Source organism: Wyeomyia smithii, chromosome 2 (assembly GCF_029784165.1).
Source record: "Wyeomyia smithii strain HCP4-BCI-WySm-NY-G18 chromosome 2, ASM2978416v1, whole genome shotgun sequence".
Taxonomy (NCBI): domain Eukaryota; kingdom Metazoa; phylum Arthropoda; class Insecta; order Diptera; family Culicidae; genus Wyeomyia; species Wyeomyia smithii.
In genome coordinates, this window is record NC_073695.1 from 5,192,059 (window position 1) to 5,220,046 (window position 27,988).

Below are 27,988 nucleotides of genomic sequence, written 5' to 3' on the forward strand. Positions count from 1 at the left end.
TGACATTGTGGACTGGATTTTTGAAAATTTCAATGTACCCGATCCAATTAAAAATTTTTCTCACAGCATTCCTCCCAACAGTTAGATCATTTTTGAAGCAGTTGACTGCCCAATGGCCCCTCCTTGCAGCGATTGTATCCTTCGATGCCTAATTCAACTGCGTATATGAAGGATTCTATCTCTGTCTTACAGTGGAATTGTAGAAGTATTTTACCAAAAATTGATTCGTTTAAAGTTTTGATAAATAAAAACAAATGCGATGCGTTTTCCCTTTGTGAAACTTGGCTTACTTCAAATATTGATCTCAACTTCCATGATTTTAATATTATTCGCCTTGATCGAGACACCCCATATGGAGGAGTACTTTTAGGGATTAAAAAGTGCTATTCTTTCTATCGTATTAACCTCCCCTCGATTCCAGGCATCGAAGTTGTCGCATGTCAAATGACAATACAAGGTAAAGAGCTTTGTATTGCCTCAATATATATTCCTCCCAGAGCACAGGTTGAGCAACGGCTGCTCTTTGATTTAATAGAACTTCTTCCCTCGCCACGTTTGATTTTGGGAGACTTCAACTCTCATGGTGTGACTTGGGGTTCCCCTTACAATGATAACCGCTCCTCTTTAATCTATAACCTTTGCGATGACTTCGACATGACTATTTTAAACAACGGTGAAATGACACGTATCCCGAAACCTCCAGCGCGCCCAAGCGCTTTGGATCTATCCTTATGTTCGACGTCGCTACGGTTGGATTGCACATGGAAGGTAATCCTCGATCCTCACGGTAGCGACCATCTGCCTATTCTTATTTCAATTACTAACGGTTCAACTCGCATGCGACCAATTGACATTCCGTATGACCTCACACGGAATGTCGATTGGAAGTTATACGAGGAAATGATTTCAAAAGCGGTCGAGTCGATTCAACATCATCCACCACTTGAAGAATACAACCTCCTCGCGGGCTTGATTCTCGACGCCGCGTTGCAAGCCCAAACGAAGAAATATCCCGGCGTAACGATCAAAGAACGGCCTCCCACTCCGTGGTGGGACCAAGAGTGCTCCGATGTCTACACGCAAAGATCCGACGCGTTTTTGGCCTTCCAGAAGGGAGGTATACCCGACGACTATATACGGTATTCGGAGCTTGATACCAAGCTTAAAAGCCTGGCTAAAGCAAAGAAACGCGGATATTGGCGTCGGTTCGTGAACGAGACGTCGAGGGAGACATCGATGAGCACTCTTTGGAACACAGCCCGAAGAATGCGGAATCGCGTAACGGTCAACGAAAGCGAGGAGTCTTCAAGTCGGTGGATATTTGATTTTGCCAGGAAAGTATGTCCGGACTCTGTTCCTGCGCAAAACTTTGTTCGCGATACGTCTCCGGGTCACGACGCGATAGAATCACCTTTTACGATGGCAGAATTTTCAGTTGCCCTCCTGTCCTGTAACAATAACGCGCCTGGGTTAGATAGAATCAAATTCAACTTGTTATCTACCCGGCAATGCCAAGAAGCGCTTGTTGAACTTGTTCAATAAGTTCCTGGAGCAAAACATTGTACCGCAGGATTGGAGGCAAGTGAAGGTGATCGCCATCCAAAAACCGGGGAAACCAGCTTCTGATCACAACTCTTATAGGCCGATTGCAATGCTATCCTGTATCCGGAAATTGATGGAAAAAATGATACTCCGTCGTTTAGACCACTGGGTCGAGTCAAATGGTCTACTATCAGAAACTCAATTTGGCGTCCGCCGTGCCAAAGGGACGAATGATTGTCTTGCGTTGCTTTCAACAGATATTCAGCTGGCGTATGCTCGCAAAGAACAAATGGCGTCTGCGTTCTTGGACATTAAAGGGGCTTTTGATTCCGTTTCTATTGACTTTCTTTCGGGCAAACTTTACCGACAAGGATTTTCTCCAATTTTGAACAATTTTTTGCACAATTTGTTGTCCGAAAAGCATATGCATTTTACGCATGGCGATTTGGCAACTTTTCGCATTAGCTACATGGGTCTTCCCCAGGGCTCATGTTTAAGCCCCCTTCTTTACAATTTTTATGTAAATGACATCGACGAATGTCTGGCAAATTCATGCACGATAAGACAACTTGCAGACGACAGTGTAATCTCTGTTACAGGAGCCAAAGCTGCCGATTTGCAAGGACCATTGCAAGATACCTTGGACAATTTGTCTGCTTGGGCTTTACAGCTAGGTATCGAATTCTCTCCGGAGAAGACTGAGATAGTAGTTTTTTCTAGGAAGCATGAACCTGCTCAGCTTCAAACACAATTAATGGGTAAAACGATTTCTCAGGTTTTGGTACACAAATATCTTGGTGTCTGGTTCGACTCTAAAGGCACCTGGGGTTGTCACGTGAGGTATCTGATGAAAAAATGTCAACAAAGAGTGAATTTTCTTCGTACAATAACCGGACAATGGTGGGGAGCCCACCCAGGAGACCTTATAAGGCTTTACCAAACAACGATACTGTCTGTTATTGAGTACGGGTGTTTCTGCTTCCGCTCCGCAGCAAACACACATTTGATCAAACTGGAGCGAATACAATATCGTATCGCCTTGGGTTGCATGCAGTCGACCCATACGATGAGTTTGGAGGTCTTAGCTGGAGTACTACCATTGAAAAACCGCTTCTGGAGCCTGTCTTCTCGTATTCTTATCAAATGTGAGGTCTTGAACCGTCCCGTGATTGAAAATTTTGAAAGGTTAATCGAACTTAATTCTCAAACCCGTTTTATGACATTGTATTTCAATCACATGTCCCAAAATATTAACCCTTCTTCGAATATTCCAAATCGTGTCGACTTATCAAATACTTCTGATTCTACTGTGTTTTTCGATACATCCATGATAGAAGAAACTCGTGGAATCCCGGATCATTTACGCGTGCAGCAGATCCCCAAATTTTTTTCTAATAAATATCGAAATATCAACTGCGACAATATGTTCTACACTGACGGATCACTTCTCGATGGGTCCACTGGCTTCGGTATGTTCAATAACAATTTAACCGTCTCCCATAAGCTCGATAATCCTGCTTCTGTTTACGTCGCAGAATTAGCTGCAATTCAGTACACCCTAGGGATTATCGAAAAAATGCCCACGGACCATTATTTCATCTTTACGGACAGTCTCAGTTCCATTGAGGCTCTCCGATCGATGAAAGATGTTAAGCAATCTCCGTATTTCCTGGGGAAAATACGGGAACATCTGAGTGCTTTATCCGAAAAATCTACTCAGATTACCTAAGCGTGGGTCCCTTCTCACTGCTCGATACCGGGTAATGAGAAAGCGGACTCTTTGGCTAAGGTGGGCGCAACAAACGGTGATATTTATGAAAGACCAATTGCCTTAAATGAATTTTTCGCATTTGTACGTCAGAATACGATCATCAGTTGGCAAAATTCTTGGACCAAGGGGGAACTGGAAAGGTGGTTACATTCCATAATCCCCAAGGTGTCGACGAACCCGTGGTTCAAGGGGTTGGATGTAGGTCGGGATTTCATTTGCGTGATGTCCCGGCTTATGTCCAATCACTATAGATTTGACGCGCATCTCCGTCGTGTTGGGCTTGGGGAAAGTGGTATCTGTGCCTGTGGTGAAGGTTATCACGACATAGAGCACGTTGTTTGGTCATGCCCTGTACACCGTGACGCCAGGTCTAGATTAATAGCTTCCCTGCAGGCCGAAGGTAGGCAGCCGGCTGTTCCTGTTCGTGATGTCTTGGCTAGCCGTGACCTATCCTACATGTCCCTTATATACGTTTTCCTGAAATCCATCCACGCCCCAGTTTAGTCCTATCCCCTTCCGCCCACATCCAACCAAACGACAAGAACACGTTAAGACCCCGGATCCGGAAACAGCAATCAGACCCGCACGATACTCTCAAGGCCCGATGGAAACAACCCAATATGCCAGTCCGTAATATCTTGGCCCAGCAGCGGAACAAATTTAATATGCTGCTTACCTATGGCAATGAAAATCATCAAACAGCAAACCTGTGCTTTTAATGCAAAATATTCTAGCTTTAAGTTAGATTTAGTTTCAGCTCGTAGTCGGCAGCGAGGATAAAAAAATTGCTTTTAGTTATTAAGATACTTTAGAAAGTAAGCTACCAGATATAATTGGCGCCGGTAAACATTGAATTGTATTTGTGCCGTGTCAAATAAACTTTAGATGAAGAAAAAAAAAAACAAATTTTATCTGGGATAGCTCCCTCTCCAGTTTGACAGCTGTTTGTTCACAACCAAGCATCAAGCTGATTATGAGCTCGAACGGATGGAGATATGGCCTGATACTGAAGTAAAAGATAATCCAGTGCCACCTCCAAAGAAACGCAAGCTATCAAAGCTCACAAGCATTAATAATGTAGTGAAGGATTTCAACAACGTTTACGAGCAAATGGTGGTGACACCGGAAGAATTACTCATAGGAATGATTGCTGCATCCAAGCCCATGGTTAATTGCTTAAATTTCTTGTTCCTTTTACATGTTTTTAATTCCTCAAATCGGTTATTGGCAAGGGCCTTAAAACATGAATGGCAAAATGAAAAAATGCAACATAATGCAAGAAGCAGGGGCATAAATATCATTTTTTGATGCTTATTCTCAAAAAAAGTATACACGCTTAAATGATTTGATTTACTATGATGTAGGTTGACTTGACTTAAGGAGTTAGTTGCTTGAATGAGCTGAAAAATGTTTGTTTATTTTAGATTCTTTTTTTTTTCACGAATGTTTTCTCTTTCCTGAGACAAAATGGGCACATTTTCAAGATAGATTCATCTTAAAAATGAGTACCATAAAACTATCGCAAAACTCACATGAAGTTTTATGGAAGTTTCTCATAGGTATTTTAAAAGAGATATTAGGTAGGTTTTGAAACCGCTCCTCAGGTTCATTGGACTTAGTGATGAAGAAGTTTTATGGAGGACTCTTCAAGTGTTCGTTAATTACTCTTGGAAACTGCTGGTAAATAAAAACCACAAGTTCTTCAAAAACCTTGTGATAAAACTCGATATATTCAGTAATGTTTTGATAAAACTACAATAAAATATAAATAAAACTAAATCGCATTAGGATTGTTACTTGGGATCACTTCCTAGCGCAATTCTTCCAATTTTACGATCGTATTGCGGGCAGGGCTTTGAAAAATCCTTTTCTATAAAGACGCTTGAACGTTTTCTCGGTCAGTTACAAGCTTTCCTTTTTGTGCGATCCTTCGCTCAATTTCAACTTGTACCTGCAGCACGTTCAATTTCAACGAACGGTTGAAAGCAGAGCTAATAAGAAACGAGCTGCGGGCAACGTTGCTTTCCGCAAAAGGACCGCCGCTTCGGCGTTCAAGTCCGCCGTACAATCTTCTGTCGGCAGTCACGTACCATTTTTCGTTTGCGTTCATGATCGACCGAAAAAACAGTCAATCAGTTTGAAGCATTCTTACGTTTGAGGCTCATGTGCTTGTGGTATACTGTTGCACCTACAGTGCCAATTTTTACTAACCGGGACCTCATTCGTAATGAATTAACCAACGCTTACTTCAATCATCTGCGTCGAATATCGCTTAGCAGTAGAGTTTGTGAGTGATATTCAATATAGTCATCGTTCAAGCCACGTGGTAATGGCTTTATGAGTAAGATAGTTTTTCTCACAACATCGGCGGGGAAGAAGATAGGGTAGAACAGGGCTAGTTGGTTACGGGGTTAGTTGGTCAATGAGGATTACATCAAACCAACGCATCGAAAAAACTGTGTTTTATTTTCACATATCATTTATATAAAAAAAATTGTGTTATATGGGTGATATAATCAGATAAGCAAAGAAACTAAATGACAAAACAAAGTGCAGCTGTGCAAATTGTGATTTAAAAAAATGTTTATCGTTGTCCGTCGGTTTTTAAATAAACACCCGTTTTCAAATGACAATTCGCTCATTAACAGATTTTGAGCAGGTTTGAGCAAGAACTAAATTAAAAATACGAAGGACAACGATAAAAATTTCTCAAAAACCACGTTTTGCTCAGAAAATTACTCTCTTTCAGCAGATCTATAACAATCAGAAAACCATAAAAACTTTAGAATTGCGGAATTCGGTTCGAGTTCAATTTACCACGTGTTTCCTTTGATCAAGTGTCCATTTAAACCATCAATGTAATTTCAACGTATACACCAAAGTCGCTTTTTACGCGGGGGATACGTGCCGCGTAAAAAGAAACCGCGTAAATTCCTGAATCTACGTGAAAAAACGCGTAAATTCCGGATTCCGAAAAGAAAAAATACGGAATCCGCGTAAGAAAAAACACCGCGTATATTCCGGAATCTGCGTAGAAAACCGCGTAATTTCCGGAATCCGCGTAAAAATGACCACATAAAAAAAACCTGCGTAAAAAACTGTAAAAAAGGCGACCTTAGTGAACTTTTCGTCAAGCAAGGGAGAGTAACACTTTTTCAGCTTTTGCGAACGTCTAAGCGAAAAACTGAAAACGATTTGACTTTCGCATAAATACTACAGACTGCCGTTAATGCATTGGTGGAGGAAAACTGAATTGTCCTTTCGAAATAAAAGTTGTCACTTTACCCCACTCGCTGATCAACTTCTACCCTACCTGAGGAGCTAATTGGCCAATCTGTCAACCGCTCAAAAAAGATAAAATACACTGAAGCCTTTTAACGCGTATGACGGAATTTACGCAGATTTCAGAACATACGCTGTTTTTTTATGCAAATTTCAGAATTTACGCGTTTTTAACGCGGATTTCGGAATTTACACTTTTTTTACCCCAATTTACGATTTCAGAATTTTCACGGTTTTTTTACCCGAATTTCGGTATTAATCCACGCGGTTTTTTACTCGGATTTCGGAATTTACGCGGTTTTCAGAAATTTCTCGTTTTTTACGCGAATTTTGGAAATCACCAGTTTATTTACTCAGACTTCGGAATTCACGTGAAGTTTTACGCAGATCTTACAATTAACGCCATTTTTTACCCGGATTTTGGAACTTACACGTTTTTCACGCGGATTTTCTCCGCGCTACGTGTCTCCTCGTAAAAAAAAAACTTTAGTGTTACCGCAAAATTGCGAGCTGTAGTTCATATTTTCGCATAATACAGCCATACCTCGGTAGAAGGCAACCTCGATTCAACGTAACTCGGTATAACGTAACTTTTACCTCGATGTAACGTAACTTTTTAAGATGTATTGATATTGAATATAAATGATATAGCAACTGTTTTTGGAGTACAAATTGCTTCGAAAATATGTAGTAAGTTTTGAAACCAATGCGAAAGTCCCAAATGGGCATAAGAAAGGTTTTGAAATACTAATGGGTGATGGAATAAGGTTTCCACGCATCCTTCAGTAACAATTCACAGTCTTGCATCAACTTTTTTTTTTGTTTGTTGAAATTTTCTCTAAAGAAAAGCATAAGAAAGGTTTCAAATTACTGGTAGGTGATGGGAAATAGGTTTCCGCGCATTTTTGCATTTCAACAGTCTTGCATCAATTAAAAAACTTTTCTTTTGCTTGTTGAAAAATTGTCCTTAATGGGCTTAAGAATGGTTTAATATTACTGATAGGTGATGGAAAATAGGTTTTCGCGCATCTTTGAGTAATCATTAACATTCTTGCATGAAAAAAAAAAAAAAAATTACTTCGATATAACGTAACTCGATATAACGTAGCGGTAATGAAAATAAAGTTGCCTCATATCGAGGTATGAGTGATGCCACATTTTCGTCTGTATTTCGGAGCTCAAAAAATCTTGGCACCTTGGTAAAATTTCAAAAAATCTGTATGAAAATCTGCATATGTACTGGACATATCCTTCTCGAAAAAAAAACGCATTATAGCTTGTTTAACATTTATCCCGTGTCTCATTCATGCACACGTTTATGCGTAGCTTATGAATATAGTAAAACCTCCAACACTTTGAACCGCATTTGAGTTAACTTTTGTTTTTCAACTATATCAAGAAGTTTAATTTACGACCCCATGAAAACCAAAAAAATCTGTATAAATCTGTATTATTTCCAGAAAATCTGCAATCTGTATATGCAGATATCTGTATGAAAAATACGCAAAAAATCTGTATAAACGCAGATAAATCTGTATATGTGGCATCACTGGGTATGACTGTATTACCGGTATAAAGTAATGGAACACTTTTACAAAAAATGACCAACTTTTCCCGCTCTACCCTAAGTACCGATTTATGCATTAGTCATATGTTACACAAATTTCAAAGTTCTATTCCAATCCAATCCGACATACAAAAACAAATACGAAAACAAACGCAAAACGAAACAGTAAGAATGATACCAACCGCCCTCATTCACTTCGTGTCTTGCACGTACACATAATCGGAGAGTGAACGTAATTAACGAGCGCTGCCATAGCGAATGACCGCCACCTAGAAACTAAAAAAACGATCAACTTTACTTTGACTGTTTTTTCTCTGGGCGATCGCTTGACTATATCGAGCAGTCAAGTTGACTGCGGAAGGCGTTCGCATTCGTGTTTTAACAGTCAACTTGCGATCCTTTGAAAAGCACTGATTGCGGGTAGAATGAACGGAAGCGTTGTCTTGGTGAAAAAGCACTTTTTTCTTTTGCCCTGATTGCAACAGCCTGTAATATACAAGAATATTGTTTATTGAATGTTTTACCATGTTCAAAGTAGCCTATGAATAGTATACCTCGCGAGTGTCCAAAAAAATACTGGACGTGTTGTCCAGTATCAGAGCAATTTCGTGAAATATATCCCAATTATATGGTTTATTTATCTTTTTTTGTTTAGCTGAAACACGTCTAAAGGAGTCGGTTTGTTCTATAAGTTTTTTTTTCGAAATCAACTAATTTTCAAGTAGAAGAATGATAATTTTCGTCTCAAGACTACATTTTACGTTTAATATTGTGAGCATGTATGTATATGTAGGCAATATGAAGAAATTAGAAATGCACACTTTTCACTACCATAGCAATTGACGTTCCAACGATCGAATAAAGGTTTATAGCTCTGCATTTTTTCTACGAATAGTTTTATCCCATCCTGTTCTCCTCACATCCCACAGTATGTCAATCTCGCATATTCTAACCGGCAAGGTGTGGGCGTCATGTCCATTTTAGCAATTATTCCAACAAAGCATCACCTTTCCGTTCGTGTCCTCTGTTCTAGGGGCCTTGAAAGGCAAGCCAAAGTTTCGAGTCAAGTGTCATAATGCTTGAGAAAATATTGGATGCCTTCACCTCTCTACTCTACTCTCTGACAGCACCAGAAGTAGCAACCACAACGGTTCTGGTTTGTTCGTTTGTTGGTTGGTCGTCTTTTGAAGACGGTAGAGAACAAAAAACACAAAAGTTTCACCGTTCTTTGGGGCCATTCTGGAACGCAAATCGTGTCCCCTGCCGGAAGCATTCAACCGCGTGGGTTGAGACTGATGGGTTTTACTTTGGATGTTTGTTCCCAGTTAAGAAACTTTTCATTATGGCGAAATTATTCCGTTTTCGAAATGTAACTACTTTCTTGGCTAACTCATCACGAGTCAAGGCTGAATTTAAACTATGCTTTAGATATTTAGTTCGGAAAAGTGCTTTGATCTCTTGTTAAATAATCCAATGATAAAAAAGGTTAAAAGGATGCCATACGAATCAAATACTTCAAACACTCAAGGGTTAATCGCACCAATCTGTTGCCGGAGTTATTGAGTTTCCGTTGTCAGTCAAAGATCAAATTCAATCGTTTGGGTTCGATTCCTCTTCCCCTCATGGCCTGCATTGTCATCTTGCTGGCTGGATCACATATAATACCTCTAATAGGCATTCTCTCGTTTGACCTTCGTTAGCGAATCACGCATCCCAACCGTCGGCCATTCACGAGTGTGTTCAAAGTTTAATATGCTATCCAGTTCGCAAATATGTAATTCGGCATAAGCTCATATTTTTTCCACATTGGCATCTGGTATAAAACTCAATCGAATTTTTCTGGAATCAATTTTTTTCCGCACGCACATGCCATAAACCTTGACTTCGTTATAATCAATACAAAATAAGAATCCTTTCCCGGGGCACTTTGCGAAATAGAAATTCCCCCTTATCAACATAATACAGATTTCATGTGTTAATAATTCCGGTTTACTTTTACCTCTTAACGTTCCTAATGAATCACATTGCTGCTGTGGCTCCGCATACCAAATTAATTGAATTCAATCAATTTGTGTAATTGTTCAACGAGAATGATGATTCAATTTTCCGTCCAGCGAGTTTCCAGCTTCGCTTATTTGCCGGCAACCACAGCAGAACGAAAGCAATCGTGAGCTCGCCGTGGGCCTTCCTGCTTCCCGTTCGCCTTGAAGTCCCTGATTGGGGCCGAACTCTTCCACAATCGGTACAATCGGTGCCTGCGTTTCCGTTTCTTCCTTCGCGTTCCTTCGCGCTCAATTTTTTCTCGATTTGTTTTAATTAATTAACGCTACGCTCTATGGATATCCACACAATTGAGTAACTCTGTAGACGTAAATCAATCAGTACTCATGTTTCAATACAAACAATCCATTCCAATTCGACACTACTTGTAAAGTGTGCAATGACAAACAATCGTTTTGAATGACCGCAGGCGCAAACCAAAAAAGCGACGAGAATTGATTGGAAACTAATCCAATTAAATTAAATTAGAGCTTCTGTTGGTTGGTGCTATTTCAGTAAATTAATTCCGTTGCAGCGTTGTTTCACTGCATCCGGAAGGATCGGTAGAGATTGGTAGTGGTTTCGCAATTAACTCCGTTAGAATAGCACAGCCAGTGGAGAAGACGCTTGGGTCCGTCCGTTTTGTTTGACTAGCTCTAGCTAATGGTTCTCATTTAAATGGAAGTCCTATTACTAGTTAAATTGGAAATACAATGCAATCAATCAAACTCTCTCTCTCTCTAGAAGAACAGAGTTTATAGCAGCAGCATTCGAAACCGGAATACTTGCAGTGAATGAGGCAGTAATTAGTTTCTACGGACTGTTTTCAAGGCAATTATGCTCCATGATTCTAGAAGATTTTGTTGGATGAAGATTTAATTAAAACATTTTATTGAAATAAGATAAACATTTTAATATTGAAAATTTTGTTTTGTTCTAGCTAAGTAAAAATTGCTGTTTATCTTGTGTTTAGAATTTTTGACACACAAAATTATTTCATTTTATTTGCAATTCGTTCAAAGGGAACCCAACTGAAGTAAAACGGATCTCCTTCATTCTAGCAGCAATCGAACTTTAGCTATGTGTCCACTAAAATGCGGGACATAGCACTGATGATGACACCAAGATGGTGTCGAAATACGTATTTGCGCAGGGCCAGCGGTTGATGTGGGTAGTATGGGTAGTAGTACCCACTCGGAAAGTATCCCTGTGGGTACTTACCCACACGGAATTATCGGACTAACCCAAAAAAATGTAATGTTTGCTCGTGGTTTTACCATTACATGCACTGACAAAATTTCCCATGCAGCATAAACCACAGTAACCCATGAGTCAGCAGACAAAAATTGGCTCGAACTATTAACGTGATGGCGAAAACAATGAAGCTACTTCGTTCAGAAGTTTGCGCGTTCAAGAAACGGTACCTGCACGTCCTATACGGACATCGTACGGCAATTTGTGGACGCCGGATACTCTCGTTCCGACATTACAACTTAGCACTATTGGACAGCAATCACTGCATCGAAAGGAAGCCCGGTTCCAGATTACCGACGATCCTGAGCGACAAGAAGCTCTACAGGATGCTTAAAAGAAGACCGAGGAACAAGTGGCTACATCGCTGCATGCGCTTGACCGGGAGGTCGATACAACCAGCCAAACAGTGAAAAAGTACCTGGCGAACATGGACATACAGCGACAGTCTCGTCCACTTTTCTCGAAGCTGCAGGCAATGACGCAACGGCAGCGGCTGAATAAGATGGTCAAGTCGATTTTCCCAGCAAATCGCAACGTGGTGGTGGTGCAGGACGTCGAGACCTATCTCAACCTGGATGGCAACGACTGGCAGGGCACTTTATATTTCTCCCACGAAGGAAGTGAACTCCGAGGTGAAGTTCATTTCACACACTAAGCTCCCCACAAAGGAGCTGCTGTGGCTCGCAATCAGTGAGAAGAGGATGTCGAAGCCTCTCTTTTTTCGCTCCGGACTGCCTGTCGGATGTTGCGTTGTTCAGCAAGAAATATCGTAAGGTCGAAGACACCGTCTTCTGGTTGAACCTGCCGTCGGCTTACTATTCGAAGCGATTGTTAAAGGAGATGAAGCGGCTTTTCTTATACATTCCATCGATATCCCATTGTTGACGTACAAGTCGCCCTTCCCTGGCTACGCCTTTGTCACCCATGAACCTTCCCTATTCCTTACTACCCACTCGGGAAAATAGTGTAACGCCGGCCCTGTATTTGTGTTGTGATAAGTGAAAGTGAAAAGTGAAAGTAACGCGATAGAATTAAAAAGTGGACTAATTCCAAAGTGTAAATTTAAGATCTTCGTTTGTTTTTTTCTCGGCAAAGAGATATTCTATGGATAACTGTACTCCAGGAACTTTTAACATAGATCAACGATCATTCAAAGAAAATTATTACTAAAATTCATATCGCGGTTGTGTCTCATACACAATCTTATGTTCTAACTTTTTACATTTTTCGTTAACTTCTCGACATTTTTTAACATCTTTCGTATTGAGATGCTATTGAAAACAAAATGCCAAAAAAAAATTAAAATCTTTTCGACAGGTTTTTAAGTCTTCATGATCGTTTTGACTTCTCTCAACATCATGTTGGCATGCTTTGAAGCCTTTTTCGATATCTTTTCAGCATCATTTTTACGTCCACTTCACAAGTACCTCTTCACGAAATATTTTTGTTTTCTTTTCGGTATCTTTAATACATTGTTAGTATCGTTTTGTCATCTTTTCGATATTTTCCGATATAATTTTCATTGATTTTTAATATTGTTTGACACCTTTCTCCATTTTGTGACACCTTTGTGATATTCTTTGTTATCTTTTTGATATATGTTCAACATTTTACATTCTTTCGAATTTGACATCTTGTTGACATTTTTCAACAGTTTTTCAATTTTTAACATTCTTTTATAATTTTAACGATATTCGACATGTTTTTGACATTTTAGGACATATATTTTGACATACTTTTAATTTTTTAGGTATATTTTCGACTTCTTCTAGACTGTTTTTATAATATTTTTCGAAACCTTTTTTGAATAATCATTTTGACATCTTATTCTCATTGTTTTAGACTCTTTTCGAAATATTTTCAGTGTTTTTTGAATATTTTTTTAGTATTGTTTCAGCAACTTTTCAACATATACTCGACACCTCGTATACATATTTTTTTACTTTTTTTTCCGTATTATTTTGATATCTTCTCAATATTGTTTGCTGCCTTTCTTCATTTTATTAAACTTTTTTAACATTTTGTGACATCTTTTTGAAATATTTTTGGTTTCCTTTTGTCGCCCGTTATCGTTGCATTTTTTAATACTTTTTAACATCTTGTAGACATTTTTTATCATTGTTGTAATAACTCTTTAACATTTTTTGATATCATTTAAACATCCTTTTTACATGTTTTTGACGTTTTATGATATTTTTTACATCTTTTCGACATTATATTACATCTTTTTGATATTTTGAGACACTTTTTCAGATTGCTTCAGCAATTTTCTGAAGTTTGTTGTCATCTTTTTTAATTCTTTTCGACATATTTTTGATATATGTATTCTTAGTATCGTTTTGATATCTTGTCGATATTTTTTTTATATTTTTTAACATATTTTTTTAATATCTTTTCAACTTTTTTTCGTCTCCTTTTCGACATCTTTTTGATATCTTTCCAATATTGTTTGTCACCTCTTCCCATTTTATGACCTTTTTTTGTAATTCAATGGCTATTTTGTTTAAAATCCTTTCTTTGGTTTTTTTTAATATTTTTATTATTTTTTTTTTACTTAAGTCTTATTTTGACATCTTATCTACATTTCTTGACATCTTTTCGACTTTCTTTTGATAGCTTTTCGACATTAACTTTTTTAATAATTTACACCATTTTCGCATCTCAACATTTTTGGACAAATTTTTATCTACTTTTCGACCTTTTGATATTTTATTACAAATTTTTGACATTTTTTTGGCATCTTTTTAACATGTAGGGTAATCGCTCCATTATTCACCTCAACAGCTTGGTGTACCTATATTCATCTTATTTCTCTCATTCGTCCAATTTACTGTCAAATTTCTACAAATTTTTGGAAGCATATCTATTTGCTTCTCGATTTTCGCAAGTGGCTGAAAGTTTTACGTTGAAAATATGGTAAAATTTGACGATAAATTGATCAAAAAGGCGTGATGAGATGAATATAGGTACTGAGATGAATATAGGAGCGGTTACCCTATTTGAGATCTTCAAGATTTCTCATATTTTTTGTTGACTTCTAACATCTTTTCACCAAGTTTTAAACATTTTTTAACATTTTTTCGATTCTTTTTCAATACGTTTTACACTTTATAGTGCTTTTTGCTATCGTTTTGATTTTTTTACATTTTATTACATCTTTTTGATAACTTTTCAAATATCTTTTCGACTTCATTTTAATATCTTATTACATAACTTTTCGATATCTTACTGACATCCATTTGACAGTTTACGACATCTGTTTTACATGTTTTTAACACATTATCGCTTCTTTTTGGAATCTTTTTTGATAATCAATCGTTTTTCGACACGTTTCTTTAACACTTTATGACGTTTTTTTTATGACATCTTATCAACAGTTTGTAACCTTGACAACCTTTTGAGATCCTTTGTTTTTAGATTTTCTGTCTTTTTTATGTTTTTAATAACATCTTTTAGGCACGTTTCTAACATATTTTAATATCTTCTTGGCATTTCTATGGAATTGTTTTACATATTTTAGACACACATGTCACTTTTTGAAATCTCTGAAGTTTTTAATATTTTTTAATTTTTTTCATATTTTTTACATTTTTTTGAACTTTTTTTCCATTCTAAGAAACTTTGTGATACCATTTTGACATCTTTTCAGCATAATTTTAATATTCGTTTTATATTTTACGACATCGGAATCATTTACATATCATTATATATTTTTGATGTCGAAAGGACATTCGTTTAGCATTTCATGAAATTTTTCCGAATCTGACGGTTTTCAACATTTTTGTTTATTTTTCGTTCGACTTTTTCATATGATTTTAAAAGATTTTCGATATGTATTTGACATCTTTCAACATGTTTTTGGCATATTTTTTACATCTCCTTGGCATGTTTTCAGTATCTTTTTAGCATTTTTGTCGAAGAACGAGTTCTTAAGCAATAGTTCCACTGAAATCCATTTATTAAAGATTAATAAACTGTAAATCTACAAACATGTTTGTTAGGACATACTTTCATTTCGATATTCCGGTACGTTTCTAAGATATTTTTAGTATCGATTCGACATCTTTTGGGCATTTTTTTACATTTTTTAATATATTTCACTGACATTTTTTACGATATTATTTCTATACCTTCCTAATATATTTTTACTTTTTCCATTTCATGACACTTTTTCAACATTTAATGTTTTTTGGCATCTTTTCAAAATCTTTTTAACATCCGTTTGATATTTCATTTTTGAAGTAGAATGCTTCTCTCAGGAAGTTCGGCTACATAGGGATGTGAAATGAAAATCTAAAACCGAAACAAGTGGAAAAGATGTCCAATTTCAAATGCTAATAAATCGGCCAGTATTCGATGGATTTCCTTCGTTCTTGCAGCAATAGATTGGAAAATCTTCTAAGATTCTTCCCAAAAGAAGATAACTGTAATTTTATTATTCACACTATTGTACTATTGAAAATAATCAAGCCTTGTAAAAACGAAAAATTCGACCTCTGATTGGTCGTTATATGATTGCTTCCCAAGCCCGGTCGACAGAATCATATACCTTGCAATTTTAAACACGCTATTTGGCCTATAAAAGAGCCTGTTTCAGCCGAAGCCGCTCATAATAGTTCTAGACAGCGACAACAGCAGTCGTTCTCCCTTAGCAGCAGCACTAGCAGTGCAGTGAATATCAGCGATGGCGGAAAGCGGCCACAGCTGTGGCGTAGCAATGGATAGCGCATTAGTTGCAGCGGATCTCAGCATCGATAGCGGCTGATTCAGTGAGGCACTTTAGTGAAATGCAGTCTCTGTACGATAATGGTCACCAGTAAATGCATTCAATGAAAAGTTGACTCATTTTGACAACACGTGAGCCGTCTAGTTTTGAGTGTTATATCAGCATTTCACTGTTTACTTTATCACAACGAATACTTTGTTCGCACTGTCAGTGATAACGCAAAGATGTAATCGGCATCTTATCCGATACTGAATTGAACAACAAGTTGTCCTTTTCAGGATGAAACAAAAAACCTGATGATTAAAGCGTTAATGTTTTCTCTTGAGTTAATTTACATTTTTAAATTTGTAAGAGTTATAAATTTTACTTTATTTCCGTGTCTCAGAACGTACTGAATTATCTTTTCCTGCAGTCATGATCACGACATCCGAATAAATTTCATCTCAAAATTTAAAAATTGTCAAGCCCCAACCATGACAAGCAACTTACTATATTATTGAAAATGGTCATTCCTTGTTGAAGCGCAAAATTCGTCAACGTTTATTTACTAGAAAAGATGACTGACACGCAAGCAGCCGGGTTATCTTTCTTGTAAAAGTATTCTACTTCAACCTTGCGGTCGTGGCTTTGCACACAACCCTCCTGTTATTTTAATTTTTTTTTTACTCCTTGTAGACATTTTTTTACCAGCTTTTGACATTTTTTATATCATTTTAGCATTCTATCGACAGGTTTTTGATATCTCATGACATATTTCTGATATTTTCAGACACTTTTTCGTCATTTTTTGTCATCATTTTGTTGACTTTTTTTGGAAATGGTTTTTTTTTTGTTTTTTATATTTTTTGACATCCTTCATGACCTTTTTCCGATATTTTTTCAACATCTTTTCAGTATTTTTTTAATAAACTTTTCGTATCGTTTTGGCATCTCATCCACATCGTCTTGATATTTTTCAACATATTTTGACAGCTGTTAATCTTTCGGCATCTTTTGACGTTGACGTTTTAAAGTATCTTACTTCTTTTCGATATTTTATTTACGTTACTTGACATCTTCTTGAATTCTTTTGGATTCACATCTTTTTCAAAATCCTGTTGTCCTCTTTTTAACGTCTTATTAACTCCATTTAACACCTTGTTGACATTTAATCACACTTTCTCGATATTTCATGGCATCTTTTCGATATCGTTTAACGTCTTTTTGACATATTTTTATCATATTTTCAAGTTTTTTTTAACATTTTTTTGACATTAGCATGACATCTTTTTGATATCTTATTTTCTGTCTTTCTATTTAACATCTTACAATTTAAGTTTTATGGCATCTTTGCACAATTCTTTTTTACAGATTTTTTGAGTCTACTTTTTTTACACCCGTTTGACATTTCACGATATCTTTCGGACAATTTGATGAAAATTTCCATTTTTTTTTCAAATCTGTTTAACATCATTTTGCACTTTATATCGTCTTGTTGACATCATACATAGTTTGACGACACGTTTTTCACACTTCATGAAGTCTTTTTGACGTTGACACCATGTTCCATCATTTTGAAATTTTCTGCCATTTTTTTAATACTTTTTAGATTTTCTAAATATGTTTTCAATTTTTTTATAAATCGTTTTGACATCTTTATACCACTTCGACACATTTTAACATATTTCGACATGTCACTATTTCATATATCTCTCTGATAGTTTTTATATCTTTTTGACATTTCACATTTTTTGACACCTCTTTGAAACCTTTTTCGATATTTTCTGGTGTCTTTTTAATATAATTTTGATACCCGTTAGACTTTTTACGACATCTTTTTGAAATTTTTGGACAAGTTTTCTATATCTTTATATTGTTTTTCAAATCTGTTGCTTGATTTTTTTATGTCTTCGAAATATTATCTGGATATCTTCGAAACATCATTTTTTTCCATTTTTCATTTCCGATATTGTTCGGAAATCTCTTTGGTACATTGTTATTATATTTTTAACTTCTTTTCGACATATATCTTTAGCATATTTCGACATCTATTTGAATCTTTAACATCTTTTTCATACGTTTTTCTATTTATATTAGCAAAAATAGACTTTTTCAGATGGTGATACAAAAACGAACACTTCGCCCGGATTGTATTTCTTGATAAACGACGCAACCTCCGGTAGGCACTTCGTACTCTAAATATCGCCGTTTGAGGAAAGTCTGGAGCGAAAGAAAAGCGACTTTGACATCCCCTTCTCTTTGATTATCAGCCACAGCAGTATCTTCTTGAAGAACGTGTTGTGTGTGAAATGAACTTCATTTTGGAGCTCATTTTTTTCGTGGGGGAAATACAAAGCGCCCTGCCAGTCGTTGCCATTCAAGGTGAAATATGTCTCGTCGTTTATCACCACCGCCACGTCGCTATTCGTCGACTTGACCATTTTATTCGTGACTACGAAGTTCATGGAGATTTTGAAACTCTCATATAGATTTTCAAAAGGCGTGTGTGATAACAAAAGCAAAAATATTTCCTTTCTCCCGGCCAGGCGCACGCAGCCATGTAGTCACTTTTCCCTCGGTTTTCCACTTTAGCCTCCTTTGGAACGACTTATCGCTCGGGGTCGTGGGCCATCCGGAACCGAGCTTTCTTTCGGTTTCGATTTCGGCTCTTATTGTTGTCCAATAGTGCCAGGATGTTGTTGCCGGAATGAGCGTATCCGGCATTCACAAAGTAATACCGTTATTCAACGCGCACACTTCTGAACGGAGTAGCTTCACTATTTTCCGCCATCTTGGTTAGAGTTCGAAAGATAAAGCTGTCAAATTCTGCTAACTCATTGATTGCTATGACTGATGTTGCATGGGGTGTTTCATCAGTGCGTGTGAAGGTGAACTCATAAAAAATTACCAATTTTTGTCCACTTTTTTTAAGCAAGCGTTATGACATATCTTTTAAATTTTTTCGATGTTTCTGTGATATTCTTTTAATTGTTTCATTTTTGTTTGACCTCTCATCATCTTTTTGACATCTTTTCAACCTCTGTCAAACATCTGTTAGACTTCTTTAAGCATCTCTTCGATTTGTTCGATTTGTTGCAACATCATCACTTTGACAGCAATTTTGAATAGCGTTTTATTAATTTTGGCGGTTTCGACAGTTTTGTATTTTTTTTCATTTTATTCATGTTTAACATTGATGACGTTTTAAGCATTTTGAGCTAAATCAAAAAAGCATACTCAACCAAAGTATAATGAAACTTTTTGAAAAAATAAACACAAACTGTCTAGATTTGATCCAAATTGCAAAACAATATTCCTGTTAAGCCTAAACAATGTAAAGGTGAAAAAATTCAATCAGCAAAAGTTGCTCAAACCGCCATCACTCAAGCCAAAAGTGGTCAGTTTGGCTGCTGCGCCAAGCAACCATCCGGAAAACCTGTGTGCAAAACATTTTCCCGAATCAACCAATTGAGCAGAAGCTAGAAAAAAAACCCTCTAGTACGTGTAATGCCATAAATCTCAAGCGTTTAAATTTATGACGAACTCCACCACTTTTATTACTTTTAGATTTGTATCTAAATGGACGCTAGCGTGACACAGGCAACGTAATCGGTCAGACTTTTTCGAGACAAACTGCGGTCGATGCCAAAATTGTGTATTTATTTATCGCCATCGGCGAAAGAAAATTATTCGTTACGGTTTGAAATAAATTGAAATAAATTACGGCGAACTTTGATAATCGTGTTATAGTTTAGAGTGCTTTGTGAAGATTTATATTTCATTTTCTCTTCATCGAAGCTATATAAGCTACAATTCTGAATAGCAGTTTTCGCCGTCTTAGTTTTATATAATGAAAGTTTATGTTGAGAAGTCACATAAAGAATGAAATAGTTGCATTAAGTTTGAATTTTCATTCGGTATTCAACCTATAGAAAGTCGAAACAGAAAGTTTCCACCCGGGAAAACTAACTGTAATCCGGCTTTGAATTCAGAACTCTTCAACAGACCTAAAACTTTCGTTCTTCACCCCACAGGCAGTGGGCTGATAGACGAAACCGAGTTTCTCCAGTGGGTGGCCCGCATCCAAGCGCTGAAAGAAGACAGCAGCACAAGCAGCAGCAGTAGTAGCACCAGCGCCACCCAAGCGGCGGACGATGACCTCACGCAGGACTTGGTGGCGGCTTTCAGGTAGACACAAAGATAGAAAAAGAAAAAAAAACACACCGTTGCAATTATCTATATGGCGCAGTTACACACAAGCAAACAAACTAATGTCAACTCACTAATTTTAGGGTATTTGACCGGGACGGGAACGGTTACATCACTCGGGACGAGCTCAAGTCAGCCATGGACATGATCGGCGAGAACGTGACGGAGTATCAGCTTAACGAAATGCTGGAACTGGCCGACGCAGACAAGGATGGCCGGATCAACTACGAAGGTACTGGTGCCAATTAGTTCTCCTTACAATAGCTAATGGCTAGTAGCATCGAGCTGAACGAAAATACCGTTGCATATTTATTTCATCCAAATGTGTCTCACAATGGCGTGTGTCTGTGTGTTTGTGCCTGCAGTAGGATTGTATTGACGGTCTGTGAATATTAATGTTCGATGCTGATGTTTCACCCTTGATGGACTATTCATTTATTCATTCATTCGTTTCGTCTATTGGGTATCTTTTTGGGAACAAAATAGGATTATCATCAAATCATCCGATAGTTCGCAGTTAGCATAGTATTTATACGCCTCTGCCGCTGTCATGGTGATTTTTGCGTTTTCCTTCTGCGCTTTTATAAGGAAAAACAAGCAAAAAACAATAGAAATTGAAAAGGGATAAACTTTTGACAAAATACCTAAAATTGCATTTTTAACTAATATTTGCTAACTTTTTTAGTCAGCTTCTAAAGTAGGTTCTAAAGGTGCAAACAATCAGAACAGTTAAAATCTTCGAATAAGTTGCCAAATAACATAATTATAGTTTGAATACTTGTGATCGGTTACAAATGGAGGCGCACGATTGTTTGTGATAAAAATTTCAAACTTATTTTGCAGTGATTTAACCCTAACAAAGTAAAGCATGAACAATAATAATCACGCAAAACTGTTAAATCTCTAATTGGGAAGCCCGTTTCTAACTGATCAATTAGACGGTTGAGCATGTTCGTCGAAGCCAATGTATATAAATAGCGAAAAAAGTTTCGTTAAATAATCATCCAATGGGCATTCATTCATTTCGAACAGTATACAACTACAAGCTAGACAAATCAGCCATAATAAAACCAGCATTCATCTGCAGTCAATCACCGTCGCTTCATCGAAATTGTAGTCCAGTTTATCCAGGTGCATAGCCCAAATCATTCCAACATTGACGGTAAAAACCGTGCGTGTGCGCTTGGTTCGTGTTTCCGTTCCCTGTGTTTCGCCAAACTCATCCGAGAACAGCAGCAGCTTCTTTTAGTTTATCTAAATCCCTTCATCTGCCTTTTATCCCACAGACTTCCAGAACTTTTTCCTTAATAATATCGACACGTTTGTGCAAAATGGCCGAAAGTAAAGCGACGAAGCGGTGACACAGGACGCACCGAAAACGCGCACAATTTGGTTGGTCGCCCTATTCGCTTGGAAAACACACACACACACACAAATAATGAAAACTCCAGCAGATGAAAAAAAATATGATATTTTAGCAAGAGTGATACATATATAGTTGCTACTAAAGTGGCAGACTTTACTAGAAACTTTGTGATTGTTATTGTAATATGATGATCAACCTACAGTCTACAGTGATTCATATGTGATTCAGTGCTGAGCCGATATTGTCCAAATGTTCGAAAGGAGTGCTGTGCTGGAAGTGTAATTTTTTTTTGGTAGTTTATCTAAAGGAATTTCCGATAAACGTCGGACAAAACAACAAACAGGTTCGATTGTGCGAAAAGAAAGTCGTGTGCAAAGTTATTAGACTTAGAGTTGTAATAAACAGTTAAATTTTATGTTCGTCTATTGCTTTCTTAGTTTTAGTGTTACTAATTGTGTCTTTTCTTTTGTTTTTGAATTTTGGTAGCCTCACCAAAATACCGTAGAGATGCATGGCTAGTGGTGAACATTTGTTTGTGGCTTTTAGTTCTTTGTTTACTCACGAGAAATGTATCGATGACCGTTGGAAAACTGCGAAATTAAGTTACTATATATTTTCCCGGATTCTTTTCGCTTTCGTGTGAATTGTTTTGATTTTTTCTTCACTTGATGAATGGTTTTTGTATGGTTACAGAACAACGGTTCAAAGGGACCAATCCCAAATCACATAGTGGTTTTCACTTTGTCAAAAATTATTTATTCTTTAAACCATCCTGTGGTTCTCTTAGTGGGTAGAATGTTAGTATGATTTGTCATTTGTCAAAAATCCATCCGCGCTTTCAAAGAAACAACGAAGGAAATCCTTTCGTCTTTAAAAATACTGTTCTACTGTTCTGAATTTTTTTCCCAAAATGTGATTCAAACTTCTAACACATTTTTTTTATGTTTCAACTTTCCAGAATAGACCATAAATCACAATATTTAATTTTTTTACTTTTTAATTTTTTTTTTAAAGGGGGGGATTTGTTTGTAGCTTAAGTATTTATGATAAATATTAGTAAATAATGAGTATGTGTGTCCAATCACAAATGGTGACTTCTCAACACTGTTAGAAATTTGTAATTTTGATTGTTAGGATTTGTTTGCTTTCGCAATTAGGACTTATCATTCGTAGGGATTTAAACCGCCTTGTCAGAAAAGGGGAAGTAAACTTACAACTAACTTAATTGCTAACTTATTGGCTATAAAGAGAGCTTATCGTAGCAATTGAGGATTGCATCGATTTTTGTCGAAAATTGTTAATAATTTTATTTGACATAACTTCTAATGGTTCAACACCAGTAAGTCTATGTAATTCGAGTGTACCAAACCAAGGAGGACGCTTCAAAATCATTTTCAGAATTTTATTCTGAATCCTTTGGAGCGGTTTCTTCCTTGTTGAACAGCAACTTGACCAGATCGGTACAGCATAAAGCATTGCTGGTCTAAAAATTTCTTTGTAAATCAAAAGTTTGTTCTTTAAACAAAGTTTAGAATTCCTGTTAATGAGAGGATATTAACATCTCGTATATTTGATGCACTTGGCTTGTATACTCTCAATGTGCTCTTTGAAAATAAGTTTTTTATCATAAATTAGTCCCAAGTACTTAACCTTGTCAGACCAACGTAAAATAGCCCCATTCATCTTGACAACGTGATTATTGTTTGGCTTGAGGAAAGAAGCCCTAGGCTTATGCGGAAAAATTATCATTTGAGTTTTAGAAGCATTGGGAGAGATTTTCCACTTTTGCAAGTAGGAAGAAAAAATATCTAAACTTTTCACAACAATGACTTTGTGCATCCTGGAGGCAAATCAGGAAGATCTGAAGTGAATATGTTGTACAGGACTGGACCCAAGACTGAACCTTGAGGTACACCTGCTCTGACAGGAAATCTATCAGATTTTGAATTCTGATAGACAACCTGCAGAGTTCGATCAGTAAGATAATTTTTTAAAATTTTGATTAGGAAAATTGGAAAATTAAAAGTTTGCAATTTCGCAATCAAACCTTTATGCCAAACACTGTCGAATGCTTTTTCTATGTCTAAAAGAGCAGCTCCAGTGGAATAACCTTCAGATTTGTTAGCTCGTATCATATTAGTAACTCTGAGCAATTGATGAGTTGTGGAATGCCCATGGCGAAATCCAAACTGTTCATTTGCAAAAATTGAATTTTCGTTGATTTGTGACATCATTCTGTTAAGAATAACTCTCTCAAACAGTTTACTTATTGAAGAAAGCAAACTGATTGGTCGATAACTTGAAACTTCAGCTGGGTTCTTATCCGGTTTTAAAATGGGAGTAATTTTTGCATTTTTCCATAATTTGGGAAAATATGCAATTTTGAAGCAGCAGTTGAAAATTTTCACTAAAAATTCCATTGTGCTCTCAGGGAGATGTTTGATTTGTATATTAAAGATTCCATCGTCACCAGGTGCTTTCATATTTTTGAAATTTTTAATAATTGATTTAATCTTATTCAAGTTAGTTTCAATTATTTCTACAGGTAAAAAATTCTGGGAAGAAATTAAATCAAATTGACGTGTGACTTCATTTTCAATTGGACTCACAAAATTCAAATTTGAGTTATGAACACTCTCAAACTGCTGAGCAAGTCTTTGAGCCTTTTGTTCATTGGATGCAAGAAAACGTTCACCATCTTTTAAAACTGGAATAGGCTTTGAAGGTTTCTTAAGAATCTTCGACAGCTTCCAAAATGGTTTTGAATATGGTTTCAATTTTTCAACTTTAGTCTCAAAATTTTGATTTCTCAGAAGATGTTTGATCTCTTTCTGTAAATCTTAATAAATAGTTTTAAAAACAGGGTCACGAGAACGTTGATATTGACGTCTGCGGACATTTTTCAAACGAATTAGAAGTTGAAGATTTTCGTCAATTATTGATGAATCGAATTTCACTTGAGCCTTTGTAACAGAATAATTCCTGGCATCAACAATTGCACATTTTAATGCTTCCAAAGCGGAATCAATATTCACTTCGTTTTGCAAATCAAGCTCATTATTGAAATTTCTCTCAATATGAGTTTTGTATCTTTCCCAATTAGCCTTGTTATAATTAAAAACAGAGCTCATAGGGTTTAAAACTGATTCATGTGATAAAGAAAAAGTTATTGGAAGATGGTCAGAATCAAAGTCAGCATGTGTGATCAAATCACTACATACATGACTTTGATCTGTTAGCACCAAATCAATTGTTGAAGGGTTTCTTACAGAAGAAAAGCATGTAGGACTATTCGGAGACAAAATAGAATAGTATCCTGAAGAACAATCATTGAATAAAATTTTGCCATTGGAATTACTTTGAGAATTATTCCATGAACGATGTTTAGCGTTTAAATCGCCGATTATGAAAAATTTCGAACGATTTCTGGTGAGTTTTTGTAAATCACCTTTAAAATAATTTTTGAGCTCGCGTGTGCATTGAAATGGTAAATATGCTGCGGCAATAAATAAAATCCCAAGTTCAGTTTGAACTTCAATTCCCAAAGTTTCAATAACTTTCGTCTCAAGATGGGGAAGAGCACGATGTTTGATTCGGCGATGAATAACAATTGCAACTCCACCGCCGGAACCCTGAATCCTATCATATCTATGAACCACGTAATTGGGATCATATTTTAATTTTATGTTAGGTTTTAAAAATGTTTCAGTAATAATTGCAATATGCACATTATTTACTGTTAAAAAATTAAAAAGCTCATTCTCATTGGCCTTCAATGAGCGAGCATTCCAATTTAATATTTCAATTGTTTTATTTGAAATCATTGCTAAATTTTAAATTAGAAACAATTTTAATAGTAAAATTTGTGCCTATTTGAATGGCTTCAAACATTGATTTTGCCTGCAACATGGCGTTCATAAGATCGAACATTGCCTGTTGCAAAAAAGAAAGTTTACCTGCCGTAATAGGCCCCAGGCAGTTGACATTAGAAAAAATATTTTCGGCAGCAATATTAGCTGGAGTAACAAGTGTACAATTATTTTCTAGCGTGTTTTGCTTACCCATATTAACGGTCATTTTCGAACAACCAACACTAGGCGGTATAATGTTCGAACTACCTGTAACCTGTGCATACGTAAACGGGTATGCAAAGGAGTAGGTTAACTATGCGTCACTGGTACGCTTGGAGAATTTTGTTTTGAAGTTGGTTTTAATTGAGAAATTGAATTTTGTTTACCTTGCCTTGCCTTAACAATTGCTAAACGGACTGGGCATTGATAAAAATTTGACATACGGTTGCCGTTACAATTCGCACAGCGAAAATTTTTACTCTGTTTCACAGGACATGTGTCCTTTTTGTTAGAAGAGTCTCCACAATTAAGACATTTTTGGTCCATGTTACAGAATTTGGAACCATGGCCATAACGTTGGCAAGTACGGCATTGCTTTTCACCTCCGCCATACTTCCTATAAATTTCCCACTTTACACGCACATTATACAAAGCATGTGCTTTTTCAAAAAATTTTAAGTTGTTAACCTCATTGCGGTTAAAATGAATTAAATAATTAACAAGGGAAATTCCAGTTCTCTGACTGTTTTCGCCTCATGATTTTTGTTTCATTAGAATTACTTGGGTAGGGGCTATGCCAAGTAATTCTGTTAAAGTAAGTTTGATCTCATCAACGGTTTGATCGTTGGTGAGACCTTTCAAGACAACCTTGAACGGCTTGGCGTTCTTGGTGTCATATGTAAAAAAATTGTGCATCTTGTCAGTTAAATACTGAACAAGACGATCACGACCCTTTACTGAGTCGGCTAATAAGCGGCATTCACCTCTACGGCCAATTTGATAGGTAACTTTAACGTCAGAAACAAACGTTGAAAGTTCCTTTTTGAATATATTAAATTCAGAAGAAATAGTTACCACAATAGGTGGAACTTTCTCCTTTTTTAAAGATTTTATATTTTGTATAGTTTCATTATTGGTAACTTCCATTTTACCAGCTTCTTGCTCAGGCAAAATATCAAAAGGATTGTCACTACAGACACTCGAAGTGTCAGAAAGAGATGCCTCTCTTTTCCTCCCCGCAGCGATGCGAGGTTTCTTTTTCCGTCCAGCCATTTCAGGTGATACGAAAAAAGTTAAAACAAATGTTAAATTCAAAAGTAGGTAGTCTTGAGAAAGACTGATGGGAAATAACTTTCAGGTAGTCTTTAAAAGACACACTGACAAAACACAAACTTTGAAGCTATAGGCAGTTAAAGACCAGTCCACAAGCAACCGAAAAAACGTCTGATCTGTAGGACAGTTCAAGACGCACTGAAAATACCTACCTATTTATATCTTATTGGTTATTTATTGTTCCACTTTGATAGATCTTTGCACGTTGACGTCATCAACGAGATTTTGTTAGTTAAAAGATTTAGTTTTTGTTTTCGATGGAGCCGAAACTTGAGTTTGAGAGTATTGCGTTAAAGTATTATAAAGTATTGCGATAAAGTAACTGGTTTATGATGCGCTTTCTAATAAAATAAAACAAATTGTAAAAACAAAAAAAAAACTCGATTTTTTGCACTAAATTATAACTATGTAAGAAACATCACTAAACCAACAAAAAAGTGGAGTAATGTTTTTTTTTGTATGGACCCCACTGCGACCAGTAATTTTGATCTTTATGGCAATTGTTCGAACGTTTCTTGCTGTTCGCACTTTTTTCCCTCTGTGCAGTGTCACTCATCGAGAAGTTACCTGCTACGTGTTATAGTCATCTTCTCAACCATGTTACTAAACGGGATAGCATGCCATGGGTTGATGAAATATCTGAAGGTATAGATGCGAGTTTTTCAGTCTGGAGTGAAGTTTTCGTGAGGAATCCCTCTGATATCGAGTGGCCTGATTCAACTAAGATTCGAACCTATGACAACTCGTTTGTCAAAGCGTACTCTGTAACTTGCGGCAACTCCGTACTTACGGCAACGAAGCTCCCCTGCAATGATCCATAGTAATAGTTCTCGGTATTTTTTAATAAAAATGCGACTTTATTTTGAAAAAAGAGAAAAATACTTATAAATCATTCAAAGTATTGATAATCAACAGTTAAAGTTTTGTCCGATATTTCTGGCAGAACTCGAATACCGTAACGATAAAAGTGTTCGGGACTATCCACGAATCAAGCCATTTTTCGAAGTCTATGAGCTGAATGGCTGACCAGGCAGACCATGTGCCGTCGAATGGAAAAATCGGAACTACG

General features: G+C 36.7%; 1 protein-coding gene across 15 annotated transcripts in view; it reads left to right on the plus strand.

The window, feature by feature from the left end:
* The window catches only part of LOC129725310 (calcium-binding protein E63-1), a 213,899-nt gene that overhangs the window by 173,000 nt on the left and 12,911 nt on the right, over nucleotides 1–27,988 (plus strand). For 12 of the 15 annotated variants that reach the window (XM_055680938.1, XM_055680939.1, XM_055680934.1 and 9 more), the window contains 3 exons: nucleotides 20,196–20,349; nucleotides 20,454–20,602; nucleotides 21,657–22,079. The exons of 2 other annotated variants lie outside the window; for them this stretch is intronic. In XM_055680938.1, the coding sequence (XP_055536913.1) occupies nucleotides 20,196–20,349; nucleotides 20,454–20,602; nucleotides 21,657–21,715 (362 nt within the window). In that variant the 3' untranslated portion in view covers nucleotides 21,716–22,079. The remainder of the gene's footprint in view (nucleotides 1–20,195; nucleotides 20,350–20,453; nucleotides 20,603–21,656; nucleotides 22,080–27,988) is intronic. One more of the 15 variants, XM_055680935.1, reaches the window with a different exon arrangement.